The sequence below is a fragment of the Pyrus communis genome, chromosome 16 (genome assembly GCF_963583255.1).
Source record: "Pyrus communis chromosome 16, drPyrComm1.1, whole genome shotgun sequence".
NCBI classification, from domain to species: Eukaryota; Viridiplantae; Streptophyta; class Magnoliopsida; order Rosales; family Rosaceae; genus Pyrus; species Pyrus communis.
The window spans coordinates 11,295,749-11,320,079 of NC_084818.1; the positions used below are offsets into that span (position 1 = coordinate 11,295,749).

At 34.8% G+C, this 24,331-nt stretch overlaps 2 protein-coding genes and 1 pseudogene across 3 annotated transcripts; 1 reads left to right on the plus strand and 2 right to left on the minus strand.

The window, feature by feature from the left end:
* Positions 1-9,250: 9,250 nt before the first annotated feature.
* LOC137719451 (ferric reduction oxidase 2-like) lies at positions 9,251-13,613 on the plus strand. 2 transcript variants are annotated; one of them, XM_068458485.1, is made up of 8 exons: positions 9,251-9,461; positions 9,558-9,660; positions 10,097-10,297; positions 10,580-10,814; positions 11,590-11,917; positions 12,140-12,383; positions 12,564-13,270; positions 13,474-13,613. In XM_068458485.1, the coding sequence occupies exons 1-8, from the start codon at positions 9,251-9,253 to the stop codon at positions 13,611-13,613; spliced, it is 2,169 nt and encodes a 722-aa protein (XP_068314586.1). The 2 variants fall into 2 exon arrangements, with proteins under 2 accessions (XP_068314586.1, XP_068314587.1); XM_068458486.1 differs by having other exon boundaries at positions 10,103-10,297.
* A 993-nt stretch (positions 13,614-14,606) lies between these two features.
* LOC137720779 (uncharacterized) lies at positions 14,607-16,334 on the minus strand. Its single transcript, XM_068459892.1, has 4 exons — positions 16,080-16,334; positions 15,489-15,546; positions 15,178-15,240; positions 14,607-15,065 (listed from the first exon to the last, which is right to left on the minus strand). The coding sequence occupies exons 1-4, from the start codon at positions 16,273-16,275 to the stop codon at positions 14,906-14,908; spliced, it is 477 nt and encodes a 158-aa protein (XP_068315993.1). The 5' UTR covers positions 16,276-16,334; the 3' UTR covers positions 14,607-14,905.
* Positions 16,335-17,574: 1,240 nt separating this feature from the next.
* Positions 17,575-22,408, minus strand: LOC137720778 (uncharacterized; annotated as a pseudogene).
* Between the last annotated feature and the right edge of the window lie 1,923 nt (positions 22,409-24,331).

Here is a 24,331-nt window from a genome sequence, read left to right on the forward strand (position 1 = left end):
ACCTCTTTTTACACTCAGCTTACTCTCTACACCCATCTTATTTTCAATTAAGCTATTAATATCTCTTTAAACCCTAGTTTACTATTTAAACTACCCTCACGAACTCAATTCAATATGTAAATTTATTTTTACACCAATTTATATAAAATAAAAAAAACTCAAAATCAAAACATATGTTCTCTCGTCTGACATTCTATCCTTCCAACCAGTTTGTTGTCTTCCCTTTTAATTCTTCATGATTTAACATAAACCGATATTGAAATTAATAATAATTAGTCAGAATTAATTTATCGTTTAGGTTTATAGGAGAATGGCATAAAGCCATCCTTTATGCAATTACCATGTTGGAAAAGCTTGATAACACCCTATTTGCTCGTTTTTTGATGCTTTTATGAGCAATTTGGGCGCAAGAAATTCAAGGTTATGGACTAGGAAGACTGTGCAGCCCAACTTAAATTGTGAGTCATTATAGCTATTGGACTAGTTAGTTTCTTATAGGTTTAACTCCTACTGCGGTAGGACTAATGAATATCTGTAGAAGTCGTGGAAATGCAACCGAAATTAGCTATTTGAATCTGGTGCTACTGCGATAAGGCTGTTAACATATACAGAAACGAGAGAATCTAATGAAACGCTCGAACGACAAAAGGAAGAAGAAAGAAGAATTCTAGAGAGAAGGAATGAATGTTTAGAGAGAAACTTTGTATTGATCAAACTTAGCAATTACAATGATGTAGCTGCATCTTATATAGCTTGCACCGGTTACATTAGTCGGTTATAACAACCTAACTAACATAACTGCCAATAATCTATTTAGCTAAGCTAAGCTGGCAGTGCCAGCTGTTATTACTGTAAACATCCTCCCTCAATCTAAGCTTGGGTTACCAAGCTTCAAATTGTAGCAGTGTCGTATGAATGCAGGACTATGGAGACCCTTTGTAAGAATATTTGTAGTTTGCTCGTCAGTAGGAACATATGTCACTTCAAGATCTCCTTTTTGTACCCTCTCATTTACAAAATGATAATCTGTGTCCAAATGTTTTATTCTTGAATGAAACACCGGATTCTAACTTAATGCAATGGCAAACATGTTATCACAATGAATCACATGTGGTTGAGGTAAGATACACTTCAAATCTCTCAAAATTTGTCTAACCCAAGTTATATCAGCAGCTGTATGAGCAAGGGCTTTGTATTCAACTTCTGTAGAGCTTTTGGATACTGAAGTTTGTTTCTTTGACTGCCATAAGATAGGATTTTCGCTAAGAAAAAAAATGAAACCCATTACTGATCTTCTGGTATTAAGGTCAGCAACCCAATCAGAATCAGAGAAAGTTTTGAGGTGTATATGTGATTGTGAGGAATAAACTATGCCTTGTTGCATTGTACCCTAAAGATACCTAAGAATCCTTACAGGACCAAAATGAATCTCTGTTGGTGAATGCATGTGTTGACATACTGCATTCACAGCAAATGCAATATCCAGTCTTGTAAAAGTAAGATACTAAAGGACCCAACAATGCTTCTGTATGAACTTGGATCTGGAAGTAACTCCCCCTCTGTCATCAGCATTTGATTATATGGTTTACATGGGGTATTAGTAAGTTTGCAAGATTCCATACCAGCCTTATGAAGTAAGTCCTTTATATATTTCGATTGATTTACAAAAATGTCTCCATTTGGTTTATATTGAATATGTAAACCAAGGAAATATGTCAGCTTCCCCAAGTCCTTCAAATCAAACATAGAAGAAAGCTCTTGGACCACCAATTGTACTTTAGTCACACTTGATCCAGTCAAGATTATATCATCAACATAGAACAATAATATGATGATATCATTGTTATCAGTTTTTATGAACAAACTGGTATTAGATACTAATGTAGTAAACCCCATTGTCAACAAGTAGCTTGTAAACTTTGAATTCCAAGCCCTTGAGCTTGTTTGAGTCCATATAATGACTTTAGGAGTTTGCATACATAATTTGGATGACTTGGATCAATAAATCCTTCAGGCTGTTTCATATAAACTTCTTCTTGCAGTTCACCATGCAAAAAGGCATTCTTTACATCAAGTTGTTTCAATTCCCACTTATTCATTGCAGCCAAAGCAAGAATGAGTCTTATAGTTGTATGTCTCACAACTGGACTAAAGGTATCTGAATAATTGACTCCATGCTCTTGAGAAAATCCTTGAACAACTAGTCTTGCTTTATACCTTGAAATACTCCCATCAAGATTCCTTTTCACCTTATACACCCATTTGCTCCCTATTATTGATCTGTGATCTGGTGCAAGTACTAAAACCTAAGTACCTTGAATTCGAAGGGAATCATACTCCTCTTGCATTGCATTTTGCCAATGTGTGATAGATGCTACTTTTCTAAAACATGTAGGTTCTAATGAGTTTGTAATCTCTGAAATAAAAGAAAATCCTCCCACAAAAGGATCATCATCCGTTATCTGCAAAGTATCTAACTCAGGAAAAGTTGTAGCTAATGCTGCATAATTTTTCTTTTGAATAGCACCAGACTTCAATCTTGTCACCATTGAATGTTCACTAACATTATGTACATTAAGTGGAACATCAACATTCGATTCAATTAATGGAGCAAGTGGTAGAACTACCTCCAGTTGTGAAGGATTTTCAATAGGCAACATATATGATCTTGTATCTGAAGTACTTAAGTGATGGTGATGAGAAGATGGAGCTTGAACATTAGAATCCTAAATTACTGCAGAATCAGAGTGTTTAGATACCAATGTGTCTGAATTTTCTGAAACTAATAAATCTGACCCTTGGGAATGTGAAAGCACTTCTGTAGCTGGTGCATATCCTCTATCTTGATGCACTAGAGATGAACTAGTTACATCCCTTGGTAATTGGAACACAATAGGCCTTGAATTATGTGAATATAAGGATTAAAATTGTTGTAATTGAGACACTTGTACATTCTTATAAGGAAACATCTTTTCATCATGTATAACATGTCTGGAAAGAATTAACTTCCTTGAACTGATGTTATAACAAATTACTCTCTTATATCCCATCATATATCCCAAAAATACACACTGAGTTGTTCGTGGCTATAATTTATTGTCATTATAAAGCCTCATGAATGGATAAATTGCTGAACCAAAGATCTTCAGATTTTGGACATCAGGTTCTTGTCCAATGAGCACCTGATATGGTGATTGCATATTTAATATTCTACATGGCATTCTGTTTACTAGAAATGCAGCATGTGAACATGCATGGAACCAAAACTGAAGTGGTAAACTTGTTTCTGTCATGAGTGTCATTGCCGTCTCAACCATATGTTGTGCTTCCTCTCAGCAAGTCCACTTTGCTGAGGGGTATAAGGACATGAAATCATATGCTTTATACCTTTTGTATCTAAAAAATCAGCAAACATCTTACTTGTATATTCTCCCCCTCCAACAAATTGCAAACACTTAATTGATGTACTGAATTGAGTTTGTATGAATGCACAGAACTTAACAAATATGAAAAATACTTCAGACTTGTTATTCATTGGAAAACTCCACAGAAATCTGGAGTATTCATCTACAAAACTTACATAGTACCTATAACCTTGTACAGACACCTTTGGAGATAGTCCTTATACATCAGTATGTACTTTCTCAAACAAACATGTAGCAGTATTCTGTCTTACGGAGAATGATTGTCTTCTCATTTTACCATTCATACAAGAAGAATAGATTGAGTCACAACTATCTACTTGGACATTATTAGTATAATTCTTCAACATTGCAGCAAGCACCTCTTCTGATGGATGGCTTAACCGTTTATGCCACTTTGACACTTGAATCTTCTTGCCAATAAAACCAACACATTGCTCCAACTTTCCAGCAAAAGACTTTCCAAATACATTCACTGGTATTGTAAACAGCTCCCCGCCATCACTCTTTCCTTGGTACAGTATCTTCCTTGTTGCTTTATCCTGTATGAAGAAGATAAGATCATCACATATAAACCAACATCCATTATCTCTGCATAATTTCTTAACAAAAAGTAAATTCACAGTGATTTTAGGTACACAAAGCACATTTCTTAAAACCAACGAGGTATTTGATGTGGGAATGCTTGTGGAACCAATGTGTGTCACTGCTAAACCAGTACCATTCCCAATAGTAATTGTTCCATCACCATGATATGGAGTAATATGATTGAGATGATTTAAATTTGTACTCATGTGATGAGTTACACCTGAATCTAAGATCCAATTTTCTTTTGCAGTAAAACCAACACCAAAACCTCCAGTTTGAGTTACATTAGCTTGAGCTGTCATTGCTGAAATTGATGGTGGTGGGGGAGGATTTCCCTGATATGCAAAGTTGTTCCTGTGAAAGCATTCAAGAGTTATGTGCCCTCTCTTTCCACATATCTGACAGACTAAGAAATCAGAAGATTATGAACCTTCATTCTCAGTACTTAGAATTGGTATTACCATTCCAATTTGACATTCAGGTGATACTGAGTACTTAGAATTGGTATTACCATTCCAATTTGACTTATGTGTGCCTTGTCCAGTAGATGAGTTATTTGAGCTAAACCCATTACACACAGATTCATGTCCTGCAACACTTTTACCACTTCCAGAGTAACCATTATCCCCATTTCTGTTATTAAACCCTGATGAAAAGCTGGAATTGTCATTCCCACCTCCAAACCTTCTATTATTAAAGCTTCCTTTCTGTGAAGACTGAAAATCTCTACTGCCAGTGCCATTTCTAACTCCTGAAAAACCATTTCCTCCTTGAAAATTAGTCCTACATTGATCATTACTGAGACTTGCTTGAGATCTCTGAGAACTAGAACTCTCACCATGTTCATACCCTTGAAAATCTTGTAAATTTGACCCTTCTCCTTGAACAACCATTGTAGACATAGAATTGGATAAATAATGCATTCTAGATTTAATGTTTTCTTCAGCTACAAGCAATTGTGCTCAAAAATCTTTTAGAGACATAGGTGAGTCTCTTACCAATATGACAGTCTTAATCATCTCAAAATCAGCAGGCAAACCAGATAGCACAACAATAATCAAATCATTATCAATAACCTTTTCACTTGCAGATACCAATTGATCTCTTATACCCTTTAGTCACATTAAGAATTTATCAACAGATTCACCACCTTTCTGAGCAGTGTGTAATTCACTTTTGAGTTGATTTACGCGAACCATTGAGATAGAGGCAAATCTTTCTTGCAAACATTTCCAAGCTTTATGAGATGTCTTACATCCACTCACATGTTCCATAGCATCATCCAAAAGAGTTGCAATTAGCAAACTTAACAAAGTTAAATCCTTTTTCACCCAACTTTTGTAAGCAGCAGTAATTTCATTTGTGACCCCCAATTATGTATCAAGCACATACTTAGGTGGACATGGTGATTCTCCAGTGAAGAAATCAAACAAATCATACCCCCTCAACACAGATGAAAATTGATTACTCCATTTAACAAAATTATCGTCTTGCAGTTTTACTGTCAACATCCCTAAGAAACCTTAACATCCGATTCAGCCATCTTGACAGAAATACAAGAAATACAAGAATTAGTAATCAAGATTTCAACAAGAACTACACTCCGGCAAATAATCTTGAAACATTTTCACAAACATCAACTACACTCCGATTCAGCCATCTTAACATCGGCATTGTTTTCTTTCGCACAAAAATCAACAAACCCAAAGCAAATAATCTTGAAACATTTTCACAAACACATAGAGTGCAGAAAACAGAAAAACTCGAGAAACCTGACTAGCATAACTGCCAATAGCCTATTTAGCTAAGCTGAGCTGGCAGTGCCAATTGTTATTACTGTAAACAAGGGCTACTAGATTGAATCATCCATAATGAAACCATCCATTTACTTCACATTTTTTTGCTAACCACAACCAGCTCTTAGTTGAAATGAGTTCATTCGTTTATATATAGAACGAACTACAGCTTTAGACAAGCAAATTTACAACAGCATATAGGGCATGATAAAACTACTTATTTGGCCCACTAGGCTTCAATTCAAAACTTGGTTGAAGAATCCAAAACTTCAAAGTTACCATCCATTCGTAAAAAAGAGCTTGCTCTCGTCTTAGGGTGTTAGCAAAATAGAACGTTCGAAAATGATTGCTTTATGGTAAATGTTTAATGATTGAGTGTGGGTTTATTGATAAATTTTAGTTTTATTGTTAATTTCATTTTGTACTTGATGGTAATTATGTAATAGAGTAAAAAAGACAATTTGTATTTAAAGTTTAAGTTAGGTGAAGAAAGAAGTTACATGTGTTCAAATAAAATTTCTCTTTTCTTTTTAAATATAGAAAGTTTGGAGTGCAAAATAAGATTTTTAGAATGCCAATAACAATTCTCTTATTAAAAAAGTAATATAATCTTTTCAAATTTGTTTTTATAACTACCCTTTTATTTTTCCATCCTAAGAAAAAAACAATGGTTTATTTAAGTAGGACCAAAATAAGAGTCCCTAATAATTGAACTTTTAAATAAGACTCTCCTATTTTTCTTTTGAGTAATGCCAGATAGATCAAAATTTTAAATCAAATGATGTATCACCAATAGAAATATGCATATTAATAACATTTAGATAATAATTCAATCATAAATAATCACATCATTTGGTTTTCAAATTTGGTTTATAATTTTGGGAGCTTCATATATAGAGACAAAAACTTTCACTATATTTCAAAGAACTCCATTAGTTTTTAAATATGTCAAGGAGAGACAATAACATAAAAACAACTAAAGCCCAACCAAAAAACATAGAAACAACATTTAAAATACCAGCTATACCCCTAAGACTTTAGGGCTGTTAATAAAACTCAACCTTCACAACTCCAACAAAATTAATATATGCCATAAGCTCAACTTGTTATCAACTATTTCTGCAAAATCAGTTTTAAAATTATATGTAGAATCAGTTTGTATCCTTTATTACTAGAATCAGTTCAACCCGTCCTCGACGATTTTTGTAAAATTAGTTCAACTCATCCTTGACCATTTTTGCAGAACCAGTTCAACCCGTCCTTAATTATTTTTGCAGAATCAATTCAACCTGTCCTCGACCATGTTTGCAGAAGCAATATAATCAGTCTTCGACCATTTTTACATAATCAGTTCAACCCGTCCTCGACCATTTTTGAAGAATCAGTTCAACCCGTCCTCGACCATTTTTGCAGAATCAGTTTAACCGTCCTTAACCATTTTTGCATAAGTAGTTCAACTAGTCCTCGACCATTTTTGAAGAATCAGTTCAACCCGTCCTCGACCATTTTTGCAAAATCAGTTTAACCGTCCTTAACCATTTTTGCATAATTAGTTCAACTAGTCCTCGATCATTTTTGCAGAACCAATTCAACATTTCCTCGATCTATTTGCAGAATCAGTTCAACCCATCCTCTACCATTTTTTGTAGAATCAATTCAATTAGTCATTGACCATTTTTGTAGAATTAGTTTAACTCGTCTTCAACCATTTTTGCAGAATCAGTTCAATGAGTTATCGATCATTTTTGCAGAATCAGTTCAATCTGTCCTCGATCATTTTTGTGGAAGTAGTTCAACCCGTCATCGACCATTTCTGCAAAATCAATTTCAAATACATGTAGAATCAATTTTGTATACTTTTTAGTGGAATCAGTTTGTATAATTTAGTATAATCAGTTTGTAGGTTTTGTATGATATGGAACAGTGGGTGCATCGATGCATGCATGCATGTGTAAAAAAGTTTGATTGTAGTAGTCTCAATAGGGTGGGGGTGTGTGTGTTTGTGTGTGGGGTTGGATTGTGTGTGTGGTTGGAGAAATTATAAGGTTTGGTTGCTTGTACGGATTTAAATTGGGAAGGTGAGAGAAAAAAGGTAAATAATGGTTTTCATATAAAGACATAAGAAGAAAATAGATATTTAGCTGTGCAAGTAACTGAAAAGTTTTTCATTCACTGTTTGAAAGCTCTTCTTACAGATGTTAGTACAAATTGAGAAAGAGAGAGAGAGAGAGAGAGAGAGATGTTAGTCTAGCCTTAACGGTCTATTTTGATGAAGGAGACAGACATGCATACTGGGAAGTTGGTGTATATATGCACCTCAAAAACACCAGAGGATGACCTTTCACAACAGTTGCAGTGAAGCTTGATTTGAGAAGCAGCTTTGATGAAGAAGATCATGAATACCTCGGTTTCGATGAAGAAAATCATGAATACCTCTCTGATTTGAATTCTGGGTAATGGGCATGAGAGAGAAAAGCACAACTGCACCAAGAAGATGAAATAGAAAGAGAGAGAAGCACGACAGCTAACAAAAAATAAAGAGATGGTTCAAACACAAGGGGTAACATCGTAATGTAAAAAAGCAAGTTTAAAAAGTTATGACATCATTTCTCAGGTGAAATAATTGTCTCTCTTAGAAATGTTTAAAAAGTGTTGTCTTAACAAAAAATTAAGTATTAAAAGTATATTTTATGTATAATTTTTTCTAAAATTTTACTCTTACTCTTTTCTTTTTATTATAAGCGATATTCAATTATAATCTATATTAAGGAGGAGGGGAGTGTTTGAACCCGAGACATACAGAGTTGAATAAAAATGTCATAATCATCAAGATAATTCATCACTTGCAATAGTCTCTAATATTATTAAATTAGAGACGAAGTATAACAATATCATCATGTTATCTTACGAATTCAATTATTATATAACATGTAAATAAGTGTATATTAATATTACATACAAAAATAAAACCTATAATTCACACATATTATAGTACGTTAATTGATATTGAACAATACTAATAATTTCGTCACACTTTGCAACTTTTCCAGGATATTTTTCTTTGTTTGTTAGTTATGAATGGTTATCATCAATCATCAAGCCATGTTGCATGATCCTTGCATGTGTGGTTGACTTCATTAAAAAAAAAAAACAAAAAAAAAAAAACAAAACAAAACAAAAATTAGAAAAAAAACAGAAAACAAAATAAACAGTTATTTTCATGATCCTCCAACTTGGTATGCGAGTGCCTCGTGTAAAGAAATCTAGCATTGGAGGAAGCTGCAGGGGCATGAACCATGCTGTTTTCCATAAGTCCAAAGCCTTACATTCTATAGCCATTACTATAAAATATAATTCATTCCCTCCTATAAATACATAAAATTCCATTAACATTCTTAATTACAACACAGAAGTGTAATTAAGCAACCAATAGAATTTGCAGAGATGGATGCAGTGCAGGTTGTGAAAAGTTCATCACCTCCTTCCCATGAAGGAATTCATATTGCGAGGGCAGCAATAAGGCTTCTAGCAATATTTGTAGTGTTTCTGGGGACTCTTTTAATTTGGCTCATGATGCCTACCAATACATATCGGCAAATTTGGCTGCCTCAAATCAGACTAAAGGCTAGCTCAAGTACCTATTTGGGAGCTGAAGGTTCCATTAATCTTGATTAACTTTTTGAATGCTTTTAGTTAAATTTGTAATAAGAAGGTTTTCTAATTATTTTTTGGATATAATGTTGCTATGCAGGTGGAACAATTCTGGTGTACACATTTCCCATTTTGTTCATTGCGGTGTTGGGTTGTTTATATCTTCATCTGGGAAAGAAGTTGAATAACCATGAACTGAAAAGGTGCGTGGCATATGTGAATTAGGGATAATGTTTTTTTTTTTTTTTTACCATATAGTCTTGTAACATGAGATGTTTATGTCATTGGACTGTGAAGTGAGAATACGTTAATTTTTGTTTGAGTGTGATTCATATTTAAGTCTAACAACGTAAGTACTTATTTGACAATAGAACACAACTCCGAAAATGAGCTAGGATCTTAAATATATGCTCTCAACCCACATCTCGACATACATCCTTGGCATAATGTATTGTCTCTTTCTTGTTGGATTTTGCCACTATCTGGTAGCATATGATGTTTATATTGATATAGTAGATTGATTTTTGCTCGAGTGTAGATTCAGATTCATATGGTGCGACATAAGTATTTATTTGACAAAAGAAAATTAGCGTACGTAGCATAATATTAACATTTTTCTAGTTGGATTTCGATTATCAGCAGCAGTGGAACAAAGAAGAATCGGTTTGCTGTATGGAAACAACCTATGCTGGTGAAAGGCCCCTTAGGAATTGTTTCTGGGATAGAGCTGGCCTTTTTCGTGATGTTCATTACACTCCTGGTGTGGTCTTTGTCAACATATTTGCACAACAAGTTTAAGAACATCACCACACAATCAGCAGCAAAACACCACGAACAAGTGTAAGATCATTCTCCTAATAATACCCTAAAAATAAAGGGCATGCTGTGATTTGGAAAACGATTTTCACATATCTTTCTCCTCGATCTGCACACCTTAGTCTACTGATTTAGTTTTTAGTTTGTTTTTATCAATTTAAAAACTAAAAATAAATAAAATACAAAAGAAAAAAAAAAATGCGAAAATCATTTTCCAAACTGAATTGTGATAAAATTTGAGATTGACTAAATAAAATAGCACAAGTAATTAGGATTAATCAATTTTGTGTCTGATAATTATGGCAGATGGGAATCTAAATTGGATAGTACAGCATTGGTGCTAGGGCTTGTGGGGAACATATGCCTTGCATTTCTCTTCTTTCCTGTGGCACGTGGCTCTTCGGTTCTGGCACTGTTTGGTCTCACCTCTGAAGGTAGCATCAAGTACCATATCTGGCTTGGACACATAGTCCTGGCATTCCTCACTGCTCATGGCCTTTGTTACATCATTTACTGGGCTGCTACTGAACAAATTTCCCAGGTAACCAGTCAACTATTTTTATTCAGTTGATTTGAATATTTAATGTTGTGTGGAAATCTAAGAGAAATTTCAAATGAAAACTTTTGAGTTGATTGATTGGGAACTAGATTTATAACCATGCAGGTTTGTTTTTCATGCATATAAAAACATATATTATTCTGGAAAAAGATTTCAGAAAACAAGAAAACAAACAACTAAACAACAAAAAGAGATCTTAAATTGGAGTATTGTATTTGTCACAAAGTGGGACAGTTGGACCCATTTTCGTGAGAAATAATTCAAGAGAGCGAACTCATAACACAGCTTTTTGATGCATTTAAAAAAAACAAAATTGACTTGGTACCCTATAATTATGTAAGGACCTTCCACAATACATAGTTTAATGCGAGTTCTCTCTAATAATTGTGTGACCATTTACTCTCGTTTTCACTCTCTCAAATGGTTGATCATTTATTTATGAGATTAAAATCATGAGTTTAATATATTGAATTCAATAATTAAAATCACTCTTATGCTTTCCGACTAAATTAGAAACATAATAAAAAAAAATTTCACCCCATTGTAAAAGGCCTAAATGGGTTCTTTTTCTTTAAAGCTATATTTTGTTTAAAAAGTATAAAATAGAAAGTACATGAAGTTATGAGAAATGAAAATGATTTTCACACTCTCATTTTCCTTTTTTATAATACTCTTTTGTTACACTACATACATACTCCCTTCTTGACTGTGACTGATGTGTTAATGTTTTTTTTTTTTTTTTTTTTTTTTAATGCAGATGGTAATATGGGATAAGGTTGGCGTTTCAAATGTAGCTGGAGAGCTGGCTTTGATCTCTGGACTGATCATGTGGGCGACTGCCATCCCTCGCATTAGACGTAAAATGTTTGAGCTCTTCTTCTACACTCATTACCTTTACATCCTCTTCATGTTCTTCTTTATCCTTCACGTTGGCATCGCCTATGCTTGCATTGCGCTCCCCAGTTTCTACCTCTTCTTGGTTGATCGTTACCTAAGATTCTTACAATCCCGAACAAGCACGCGATTAATCTTTGCACGTATTTTGCCATGCGAAACCGTAGAGCTCAACTTGGCCAAGACCCCAGGTAACACTTTGGAAGTACTTATACATTGCTTTCTAGACTGACATAACAATGTAAACTTTCATTTGATTGTAAGATTCATATTAGACTATTCCTCTAAAAGAAAATTACGTAATATATAATTACTGACATATGAGAAAATGATCAGTGTATGCCTAAAATGATTAATTATGACTTATTACAAGAAACTAATGATTTTTGTTTTTGTGTTTTTTGTATTGGCAGGGCTGAAATATAATCCAACAAGCGTCATGTTCATAAACGTTCCTAGTATTTCTAAGATGCAGTGGCATCCTTTTACTGTTACTTCCAACAGTAGCTTGGAACCAGAAAAGATTAGCATCGTCGTCAAAGGTGAAGGAAGTTGGAGCAAGAAGCTATACCAAATGCTTTCATCCCCTTCTCCAACCGATCGGATTGAGGTCGCCGTTGAAGGGCCTTATGGACCTGCTTCAACACATTTTCTAAGGTTTGCACCATAACGAAACAAATAGTTCCCTCATTAGTATTAATACGATGTATCCTATTCTCAACTTAATCACCTTTTAAAGTTTCAAGTGTCGATCTTTACCAGAATTAGTATTTAATAAATTAATCTAACCTTAGTACCTTAATGTGACAAACATTAATGGATGATATCTTTTTGTAGGCATGAAACCCTTGTAATGGTGAGTGGAGGCAGCGGAATTACCCCATTCATCTCCATAATCCGAGAGCTCCTCCTGCTGAGCACATCATTCAGCTGCAAAGTTCCGAAAGTGGTCTTAATCTGTGCATTTAAAAACTCTTTGGACCTCACCATGCTAGACCTAACTCTTCCAATGTCCAGCACCTCAATCGACTTGTCCAACCTGAATCTCCAAATCGAGGCTTACGTGACAAGAGAGACAGAACCAAAAACAGATGGGTCGAAGCCTGTTAGATCCATATGGTTCAAACCAAATGTAACTGATGCACCTGTATCACCAATTTTGGGCACAAACCACTGGCTCTGGCTTGCCCTCATAATCTCATCTTCCTTCGTCGTATTCCTTATCTTGATCGGGATCATTACGCGCTACTACATTTACCCTATTGATCACAATTCGAACACGATATTTTCGTATTCTCTAAGAGCTGTGCTTAACATATTGGTGATATGTGTTTCCATAGCCTCAACAGCTAGTGGAGCAGTTTTATGGAACAAGAAAAAGAACGCTATGGAAAATAAGCAGATTCAGAACATGGAAGGGCCATCTCCAATGGGGACACCACAGTCACTGTATTACAATGCTGATAGAGAGTTGGAAAGCCTTCCCCAACAGTCTCTTGCACAAGCAACAAATGTGCACTATGGTGAAAGACCAGACCTCAAGAGTAAGTCATCAGATTGTCACACTTGCATACTTAAAAACAAATTAACCTTTTTATTTTATTTTTACTAGACGATATTATGACCTAGTTTAATTTACGGAGAAGGGGACTCGAACTTTGGTGCACAAAGGATGAGCACACTACCTGACCAACTGGCCTAACTCACATCTGCTTTAGTTTAACTATTTTAAGTTTTGGTTTTGCAGAGGTGATATTTGAGTGCAAAGGATCAAGCATTGGAGTTCTTGCGAGTGGTCCGAAGAAAATGAGGCATGAAGTTGCAACCATTTGTTCGTCGGGTTTGGCAGAAAATCTGCATTTTGAGTCCATTAGTTTTAGCTGGTGATCGACTCAAATCATCTATGCATACAATAAAAGTATAGGTAAACCTTGTATGGTGGAGTGGGGTTGTTTCACATGTTCTTTTAATTTTCAGAGATTTCACTACTGTGATCATTAATGTGTAAAGTGGCAGTATAGCAATAAAAAATTGTTCTGGTTTTGTAATTGGGCTCTTTCTTCCTTACTTGAAGTATATCTTTTGAATGTTAAAGAATAGAAAGTCACCACTTACACAACATGTACAGCATTTGACCCATAAAACTCAACCCTGATTAAATTAACTGCAAATTGAGGATATCTTAAATCTGCAAGAGCCTTATAGCGCAAGTGGTTAAGAGAATTTATCCTTTCATTTGAGATTTTATGTTCGATTTCTTCTCCCCCACCATTGCTTGTATCAAACAACAAAATCTTGTACTAGTTTAAAATACCTGTGAGACATCTAGTTTCACAGATAATGCCCCATAATATAGTTTAAATGGGCGAAACTTTTCGAGAATCAAGAGCCAAGGAAAGATGGTTGAACAATATTTACGCTCAATAGTTAATATAAAAGGCTTCATTGTTTTTTTTTGGGAAAAAAAAAAATTCCTTCATTTTCTTCCACTAAATTTCTTGGCTACTTCAATTTGTGAATTCTTTTTACTCAGAGAGCTTATAGCTCAAGTGATTAAGGGTATTTTAATTTAAGAATTCAGTATTTACCTCCAAACCAGAGATCATGTGTTTGATTCCCCATCTCTAATGTCGCCTTCCTAAATGACTTCAATCAACTTTTATGCAACAAACTTGTAACTCAAACGATAACCGGGAGAGGTCATTCACATCCACACCAGTGGTCTAGCGTTCCCCTTCCCTAGTTTTCTGGGTTCGATTCCTCCCTTCCCAATGTCACTTTGTATAAAGGAGAAAAAGGCCAACATTCCCTTCAATATTTTCAACTACTAAATATTTTGCATCACTTATTCGAAACGGTGCAAAATTTTGAGAGGAAATGAATCTGCTTAAATATGCAAAAAAACTGGTCATGTAGCTCGTACAAACAGCCTTTATAATACTACCCGAAAAGTAATTATACAAAATGTGACAAGTGAAGAAAACAAAAGGCTGAGCATAAGTTCCCAGCTCTCTACAAGAATATCAAATTCCCAGTAATTTGTTTATTGTAATAAATAAAAAATTGTATCTGAGTGGACCTTCGATGTTGCCTCAGTTCCCTTTTCAGCAGTGTGAGTCAGTTGTTTGTTGATCTTTACATGATCCGACGGACATTCATTATTTCGCAAACAGAAATGTTCATGGAAAAACGACTGAACGAGCACCATTTGTTGCCAAGCAGGATACAGGATTTACAGGTCCAACTAGAACCTCATTTCTCTTCAAAAGTTTCAGTGGATGAAAGTCTCTCGTCCAAATCTCCCAGCAGATCATGGGATTCAGTAAATGCAGGATGTGACTGAAAAGCATATATCAATAGAGGACAACATTAATCTAGAGACACACGAAGGAAAGGAATGTGGACGCTGGTTTTTTGGTCGAATGTGGACACGGCTTAAAGCAATAAATACCTGCAGGGTGATGCTATATGCTTTCCACAACCGCATGTCGTGCTGGAAGAGATCGAATAGAACCTGTGCAAATTTCACAAAATAAATGCCTGGTCAGACAACATGTAAGTTTCAAGATTTTCTACTCTGGAACAGAGAGGCAAATGCAGAAGTGATTTAAACCGCATTTTCACTCACAACAAAAACTGTGCAAGACTAGTAATTATACCGAGGAAAGTTCTAATTAATCTTTCTAAGGAAAAAACTTACGTCAAAAGTGAAAGGAAAAGATAAGAAACTGAAGCAGAATAATAATCTGTTCAATATCTTACAAGTATATAGCAGGCAGCAGTCCGGTACCATCTACGTTGGAAGCATTCCTCAAACAACCTGAAAATTGAAAGCAGAAAACATTGTTAATTTAAAATCTGACAGCAGCACACTGAATAAAACATTAAAATGTAAAACTTTAATTACAGGTCAGTTAGCCAATTACATATCAAGTGGATCATATGAAGGAGCAACCACTGAATGTTTGTGAGGCAGTAGGTCAGCAGTTGGTAATTATGATGGTATAAACCTATCCAAAGAAAGTTCAAAGATCCTTAAATCAAATTCATTTTCCAGGGTTCTGTAATTTGTGGAGGTTTTCCTTTTCTAAAGGAAAAAATTAAAAACAGCATCCATGGTCTCTGAAATAGACATCAGATAAAGGACATTTCAAATATGAAGTTGACTTTCATTACTGAAATTTCACTTTCATGCATGACAATGATGCAAGACTTCTGTATTGCATCAGTATCCTTGTTACAGAAGTTCTAGGTATATTTGTTTTATACACAGCAAATGAAAAGCAATGTTATTTCAAATCAAAAGGCAAAAGAAAAGAAAATAATATAACAAGAGGAGCAAAGAAAAAGTACTCTGTTGATCTCCCAGCAGCAGAGAACAAATCCGCCCAATGTCGACATCAGTTTTTCTTGCGACACTGACGACCACATCAAAATATTCTGGAAATTTTCTGTGCAAATCACAGGTCTTCTCTAAGAGTGTTGGACTCTTTGCAAATCTAGGGACAGAGTTCTGATTCTTGTTTACATTTTGCCTGGAAATAGGCATACACAGTAACTAACATATAGATGGAATAATTACATATAAAAGTAGAATTGACTAATGACAATTTAGAGTGGAATTTGAACTTCAGAATGTGATCATGCACGAAGAAGTGATGAACGAATTGCAAAAGGAACGCAGAGTTTATCCTGATTATGATATTAGATTAGTACAGGACACCAGGGGGAACACCCAAGTACCCGAATTCACTAAAACACCAAGAACAATTCATTTCTCAATTATCAATCATCTCAGTTTACCAAGTTCAATGCAGATATGATTTTGTTTTCCCTAATTAGGCATTCCTGGATATTTTCACATCCAAAACATAACAGATACTAATTTATTTCCCTCATTAGACATATCCGGATATATCTGCATCAAACACAGTAAAGAGAAGCCACTCCAGACAATGAGAAAAATGAGGCTTTTCTGCTGATAACTGGGCCAACCTTAAAGCTTTCTCGCTTTTGTCCCTCTAGCAGACAGAAACAAAACAACCAGGAAGAATGTTTCAAAACCAAGCACAGGACCATATGCATCACACTCAAGCTTGTCAAAAGAATATTTCATTGGTACTGACCATGTAACAAACATACAACTCCAATACTCCTATGGCCTTTAAACTTGATATAACTACAAGTCTCTAGGCACTGACCATGTACGGATCATGTAGATTTCATAAAGTCTACTCAATTACCTAGTTTGTTAACACATGATCAGTATTGCAAAGCAAGCACAGATCACACACCCATTACAACCTATTTGCAGATGCATATATTACACAATAAAATAAATCAGATTCAAGCCACCTTTTACTACACAAGAAAATCATGGCAAAGACCATGTAGATATCATAAAGTCTACCCAATTGCCTACCTTGTTAACACACAATCAGTATTGCAAAGCAAGCATAGATCACACGCCCTTTACAACCTATTTGCAGATTATGATTTGCAGATGCATATATTACACAATAAAACAAACCAGATTCAAACCACCTTTTACTACACAAGATGCAAAATTATGCTGAGTCATTTAACCAATCAGAGTAAAAAGACAGGCCAAAATATATCAAGTTCCACTAAGCTTTAAAGGAAGACAAGTTATCAAATATAAAAGTCTTCAAAGTAAGGCCATACAAACAGACATTGAAACGGCGTGTAAAGACACAATATACAGAACCTCCTAGAAAAAGAATATAAGCATACAACTTTAATGAAACATAAAAATTTACACCATCTGCTCAATGAGAAACACACTGTTTCTTGAATGCATACATACCTGTAACAAATCCTCCTGCTTAAAAGGTCAACCCCCAGAGATGGATACCAAACCTGTAAAAATACACTTCCAACCAGAATAAATATCATAGTACAAACTACTGTGCTTAGAGCACAAAATGGTAAAGCTATACACAATATCATATCAAAGTCGTACTATGAAACCTCAACAGTCCATTACCTGCATTCCTTGGTGGCCGTAATCTAACCTTGAAACTTCGTCAATAAGATTTGTTTTCTCCTCTGATTGACCACATGTAACCCAAAATAATTAAATAGAATCAGTAAGCTTCCTCTCACGTCCATCATCCAAATCAAGAAGTGAAAGCTCCCCATTAACCCTCTGTATCAAACACCTAGAAAAACATGCATTCATTCAGAGGCATGTGTCTGCTGATAGATCTCTACAGACTACATTTTGGAGAGCACATACCTCGCAGGTTCCTTTGATAAAGGATCTGAATTAGAAATGTGATTGTTTGAAATGCCCTCTCTTGGAAGCTGATCAGGTACAAAACGCATTGCTGCAGGATGGCTCTTTGCAGTCATAATTGAGAGTTCTCGTACTGTAGAAAGCTGTTTGTCATTTTATCACTTAAAACGCATGAAGAATAATTTTCACTAAATTATTCTCATTTAGTGTGCAAATGAAATCACAAGTGCTCAACTATCTGTAAATACTACCATATTCTATAAAGTTAGAATTATTACAAAAAAAGCTAGCAAACATTCCATTACCTGTAAATTTGGAGTGGTGAAAGGTGTCAATTCACCAAATAACTTGACATGGAATATGTGTACATCAAATGGGCTATATGTGACAAGTATATACTCTTGATAGACATCCATCACCATTGGTTTAGCCAGCAATGGTTTTCGACAAAGTAGCGAGCTCTGATCAAGATGATATCTTGGATAGAAAAGCAATTCGTACCTGCAATTTTACTTCAGTTTGACCCTTATGAATATCCAACAGTACATAATAAAACAACTAAAAAATTCAATTTTACCAACAGAAAGGATAGAATGCAGACTTAAAATTCTAGACATAAACTGGACTAAAAGTATGAATGGCATAATAGTGTAGGTGCCCAGGCATTTAACCACCAAATCAAACTATGACATTGCTGAAGACAAAAACTATCGGAGGGTAAACTAATATGGGTAGGAATCTCACGTGTTAGAAGAATCAATGTAGTTGCAGACAACAACAATCTTCCCCATCCATAACAAACCTTTGCACTGAATCTTTTGTTCCTGAGTAATGTCTCCAAACACTCGCCACTTCTTCCATCGTATATCATATATGATTAACGCACGGAGACCAGCAACTGTCAAGTACATTCCATCCTTGCTAGCAGCTACATGTTGAACTGGCCAATTTTGGGAGATATAAGAAACCTGAACCAAAATTAAAAGAGAAGAAAAAGAAAATTAAACACTCATCAGAAACAACTTCACATGAGAATAACATATCAAGTATGTGATGTAAAGACATAACTGGAAGGTTAAGATGTAGCATTTTAAGTTCATCAGTATCTTCAGACTGCACAACAAGCAATCGATCATCACCACATATCACTTGACGAACATATGTCATTCCTGAGACTCCTCTGTTAAGGCAACATTTTCCAAAGGAAAATGCAAGAACCCTCTCCAAAAATCGTTCTTCAATAGCATAAAGCCTATATCTATATTCATCCTACTGCATCAGTGAGGTGCCAGTCATCAAAGGTTCATATTTACATTCGTGGATTGGCTTAACCATTGGAGAAGATACTGAACTTAAACCTATTTGACGGATTGTTGACATCAAACGACAACCAGAGACAGACCAAACTGTAAGTCCTCTTAACTTCCACCCAACTACAAAAGCAGAATTATCAGGTGTCCACGCAATGCAACTGACAGGTCCAGTGTCTTCCATTGAGTAACTGAAAATAAGAATGCCGGGTCATATATCATACATTTTTAGATCTGAAATTTACAACATAATTCAAGTTTTGAACTGTTTGGTAAATAACCGCGGCCAGAATAATTGAAAATTTGAAAATATCTGGCCCTGATAAGTTGAAACTCAAATCTACCAAAATACAGTTTACTCAGATCCCACACTTACCCCCAGTCATAAAGAGAGACGGATCGAATCAGTGATGCAGATTCTGCAAGGTCATATAACTCCACAAGCCCTCTTTTGGTACCAACAGCAAGGATTTGTTGCTCTGAAGCTACTGAAGCACATACAGCATCACCAACCCCCAACCTTTTCTCAGCTTTAATATAGATTCAACATGTTTTAAACCTTTCTTACTTATAGAACATGACACTAATTGTCCATCAGAATACAACACAAATAGAAACCTCAATGGAAAGCAAGGCTCTAGCTGGATAATAGCAGACTTCCGGGAGATGCCAATCGTTCCTTGAACCCCTTTAGAAGCAACACCATTATCTAAGGAATGTGGTGACGGGATAACTTCACTGCCATCACGTGGAAATGGATCAAGTTCGAAAGTCCCATAGAACTGTACATGAAAGGAAAATCTCACTCAACAACTTGGTCAACAAGAGGATAATATATCAGCTCCCTACAGAAAGACATTAGATAGACTACAGTAAGAACAACTTATGCATATCAATATTTTCTTTTACCTCTCCTTTCCAGGGGATACTATATAGTCCTACATTAGAAAGTCCAACTAGTATATGTTTGCTATCGCTTACAATATTGCTCCTGAAAAAGAAAAGCCACATTAGAAGAAAAACAGTTATAGCAACAGTAAGAATATCTTGCAAGATTGCTTAATTTGAAAAAGAAATAAATAAATGGATTCACGTGCTGTCCTAGGAACATTACATACCCAAAAATAAATGCAAATTAAATGTAAGTCTGAGAAATAAAGTCGGAACGAATATGAAACTCAAGAACTGAAAAATAAATTTATTTACAATACAAGTTCAGCATGTTAGAACATGTTCCCATTGGCACAAAATCTTGTTTATTATTCATACTTTTGTTTGGGGAGTACAGAGTGAAAGGTGTTAACTGTATTCAAGCATCTAGAACCTGCCTGAGGGTATTTAGTTGCGGTTAGTTAAAATGTCTATGAAATATCCGACTCATTTCATTTGATCAACACCTAAATCCTTTAAAATTTGGTGAATAAACTATATGGACTCAAAATTTTATATGTTATCCAAAGGCAACGACACTTCCATATTAAAACTCCAGTTTTCTAAACATATTCAGGAGAATACTTACACTGCCAAGTCATTTTCTGCAAATGGCACCTCCTCACTGAGAAGAAGAGATATAGAAGCAAGAAACAAACCAGAGGGTTGCTTCCCTCCTAGTTGTATTTTTTTTTTCTCAGTAAACTGGACCTTGAAAAGGTGAAGAAAGAAAGACGATGTCTGCCAACAAAAACAAAAACAAACATCTACAATAAGTTGAAACAACTACATGTAGTTTTAAAGTTCAATGTGGACAACGAAAAAATAGCACATAAAATCACATTTCTCTCACAAATCACTCTTCATGCCTCTTCTCACGACAATTATCCTTTCAGATCATAATCAATAATTCTTCACCTTAAAAGATTCATTTAAACAACAAATAACAGAGGACAAAAGTAAAGTGCACTTATGACAAAACATATTTCGGAAATGGGATTAACAGTTCAAAATATACTCAAACTTCGACTGAAATTTATTGACTTTAGGTAAAATTTGATGTCCACCAAATTGACATTGATCAGTTAAACCATTTTGCATTCATTTCCTCTTATATGGTTAAGTGTGGACATGCAAACTCAAGTTACTCAACAAATCCCAGTCACTGCACAAGTAGTGATGACCATGAAGGAGCTACCCTTGCATGCATAAATAGACACGTTGTATAACTTGTTCATGCATTTGCATACACACTTACATAAGAAAGAACATGAATTTGGTATAAAGAACCTACAAAACTAAGATTGCATGCAAAATCAATGAAATACTTACAAGAACGGCAATCAATTTGGCATCAAGGCTCCAAACAGCTTGCAAATTCTCACCTTCCCTCTGCACTGAATCTGAATCCCTCCTGTACTTCCCCAGTCTAACTTTATGCTGAATCCCACCAGCCCAAATACACAGAATAAAATGTCAAACACCTTACTAACAAAACCCACATCAAACAAAAGCTCAAATATATACCCACGCACATACATCATTCGTATATAGTTGCATAAGTGCATGCATGTACCTGCCAAATTCACAACACCCACATCAACAAATAACAAAATACACCAAACCCCCAGAAACCCATCTCAATTAAACAAATGCACTCTGCCCATTTGATCACTGCACATTCATATCTCCTTAACACCAACATCAATTTCCAAAACCCACAAATACTCATCAAAGTACAAAGCAAACACAGGCGAACCCACATCACGAATTACATAAAACACACACATACATATAAATAAAAAATAAAATAGAAGTATACCTGAGAAGAGCTCCAGAGCTCAAGGTGAGAGGGAGAGATGACAAGCAGCAAGCGATTGATGACCTTGAAGTATATGATCTTTTGGGAAGAAGGGCATTGACCCTGTTCGAGTGGGATGACATGCGGCCATCCATATGCCATATACATCTTCTTCTTCCTCCTCTTTATTCTTCTTCTTCTTCTATATCTCTGGATTGAATTGCCAATTCTCTGACTTTTGTGTTCGGTTTTCGTGTAATTTGCAAGAGATATAAGAACGTTAGGGACTGGATCAAAGTGGGATTAGAGTATGTGAGCGAGATCTGAATGCATGGCTTCACCCGTTTCAGGTGTATGGATCTCGACAGAAGAACAAGTTTAAAGCAATTAGTATTTTTTTTTTTTTTTTTCCATTTTTCCTGTGTTTTTATTTCTTTGTTTTCATTTTATCAATGAATACGACCCTGATTAATATGTCGTTTTCTAGTCCCATTTTTGAATGCTTAAAACAACGGATTTTTCTACTCTTCTATCAAATACCAAGAGTTGAAGAAATTTCAATCAGGAACACATTTCGGTATATTAAGTATAATAATACAATTGATTGAAAAAAAGTTCAAGTTTTTGACCAATTATATTATTACATTTTGTGTATCAACCCATATTCATAACACACTGAAAATCTCTCTAAGAGCCCGAGTCTTTGATTGAACATATGTTCCTTACTCATTATTCCCTCGAATCAGAATATTTTGTCTATTTCCTCAATGAATTTTTGGACTCTACAGTCAATTTGTTTCCTAAACTTTTATTTAATTAATGTTTTCATTAGTGTTATATTTAACAGCATTTATCTTCCTTTTTTTTTTTTGTTAAAAAAAATTCACATATCAGTCATTATTTATTTTTAGAAAAAAGAACGTTTGAATTTCATTAAAATGAATTTATTTGAACCTATACAATCTTTTTTTACACTAAATTTACGTTCTACACTTATATTATTTTTAATTAAAAAACTAATATCTCTTCAAATCCAAATTTACTATGTAAATTGCCCTAAAAATCTAATTCAAAATGTAAATTTATCTTTTTCATGAAAAAAATATATAAATTTATCTTTATATCCATTTAGAAAATAAATCGAAAATTGAATAACTTGGTGAAGTTTCTACTTGTTTATGGGAGTGAAGCTTTCTAGAGTTCGACATCTGTGGATCAGTTGAATAATTTGGTGAAGTTTTTACTTGTTTATGGATCTTCCATATTATTGGGGTTCACATAACTTGAACAATGTGGCCCATACTAGCATCCTATACTACAATAGGAGAAACGCCAAGGGCGTCGAATATAACGAGCATCAGATAACACCTTGGATTACTATTTCGTTAACTCTTTGTAGCTTTTCTCACTATGCACCCCAATTGAGAGCAGCTAGGTTGTTTTACGAAAAATCAAAAGGTAAATGCAAATATTCATACACAATTGAAGTTAACATTTTGTTTTTTAAGTGAAACATACATATGCATATTCCCAAAGAACCACTAACCAGTATCAAGAAATTATGCAGTCCAAAATTGTTGTAGCACCTTCAATACAAGGTTGAAGGAACTCTCCAGTTTTAATAGTCTCACCATGCCGAATTATTGTGTTGATGGCATCATTGGTTTGATCCCAAAGGGTTTTAAGGTCTATGTATTCTGCTTATAAAACAACATAAATTGCAACGTGCAACACTTTAAAGAACCAAATAAGTAAAAATCCAGTATTATACACCACAACTATGTTCTTTTACTCAGAAAATGCATAAAGTGGAAGGAAAAAATAAAACTTTTAATCCCAATGGGTTTATTGTTAAATTTTACTTTTATGGTTTATTTGATCTTGTATTTGTTGGTATTTATGCAATACAATTCACATTTAAAGTTTAAGTTTGGTGTAAAAATGTTATATGGGTTCAAATAAAATTTCCTTTCCATTAACCAAATCAAAGTACATCAATAGCCAATATAAATACCAAACAAACTCAAAGACACAAAGGTTGTAACTATTGCAATCTTCAAACAACATATTTGTGCATGAAATCATGGGGTTCCTCAATTCAATATCAAGAATTGCCGGCATGAAATCATGGGGTTCCTTAATTTAATATCAAGAATTGCCAACATAAAAAACACAGCGAGTTTGTGGGAAAGTAACACCTTTGGCCTGACGACAAACATGGTTAAAGTTAACTTTAGTGATCTTCGACGTTAGAATTTTGACATCCTTAACTATTAAGGTTTCTTATTGATAGCATGGTTGTGTG

Excerpts from the sequence above, each read along its gene's own strand:
- LOC137719451 (XM_068458485.1), top strand. The coding sequence starts at position 9,251 with ATGGATGCAGTGCAGGTTGTGAAAAGTTCATCACCTCCTTCCCATGAA. Across the intron at positions 9,661-10,096 it reads AATAACCATGAACTGAAAAG|CAGCAGTGGAACAAAGAAGA; the intron begins GTGCGTGGCATA and ends TTCGATTATCAG. Across the intron at positions 10,298-10,579 it reads GCAAAACACCACGAACAAGT|ATGGGAATCTAAATTGGATA; the intron begins GTAAGATCATTC and ends TAATTATGGCAG.
- LOC137720779 (XM_068459892.1), bottom strand. The coding sequence starts at position 16,275 with ATGCCTATTTCCAGGCAAAATGTAAACAAGAATCAGAACTCTGTCCCT. Across the intron at positions 15,241-15,488 it reads CTGCTGCCTGCTATATACTT|GTTCTATTCGATCTCTTCCA; the intron begins GTAAGATATTGA and ends AAATTTGCACAG. Across the intron at positions 15,066-15,177 it reads CATATAGCATCACCCTGCAG|TCACATCCTGCATTTACTGA; the intron begins GTATTTATTGCT and ends TATGCTTTTCAG.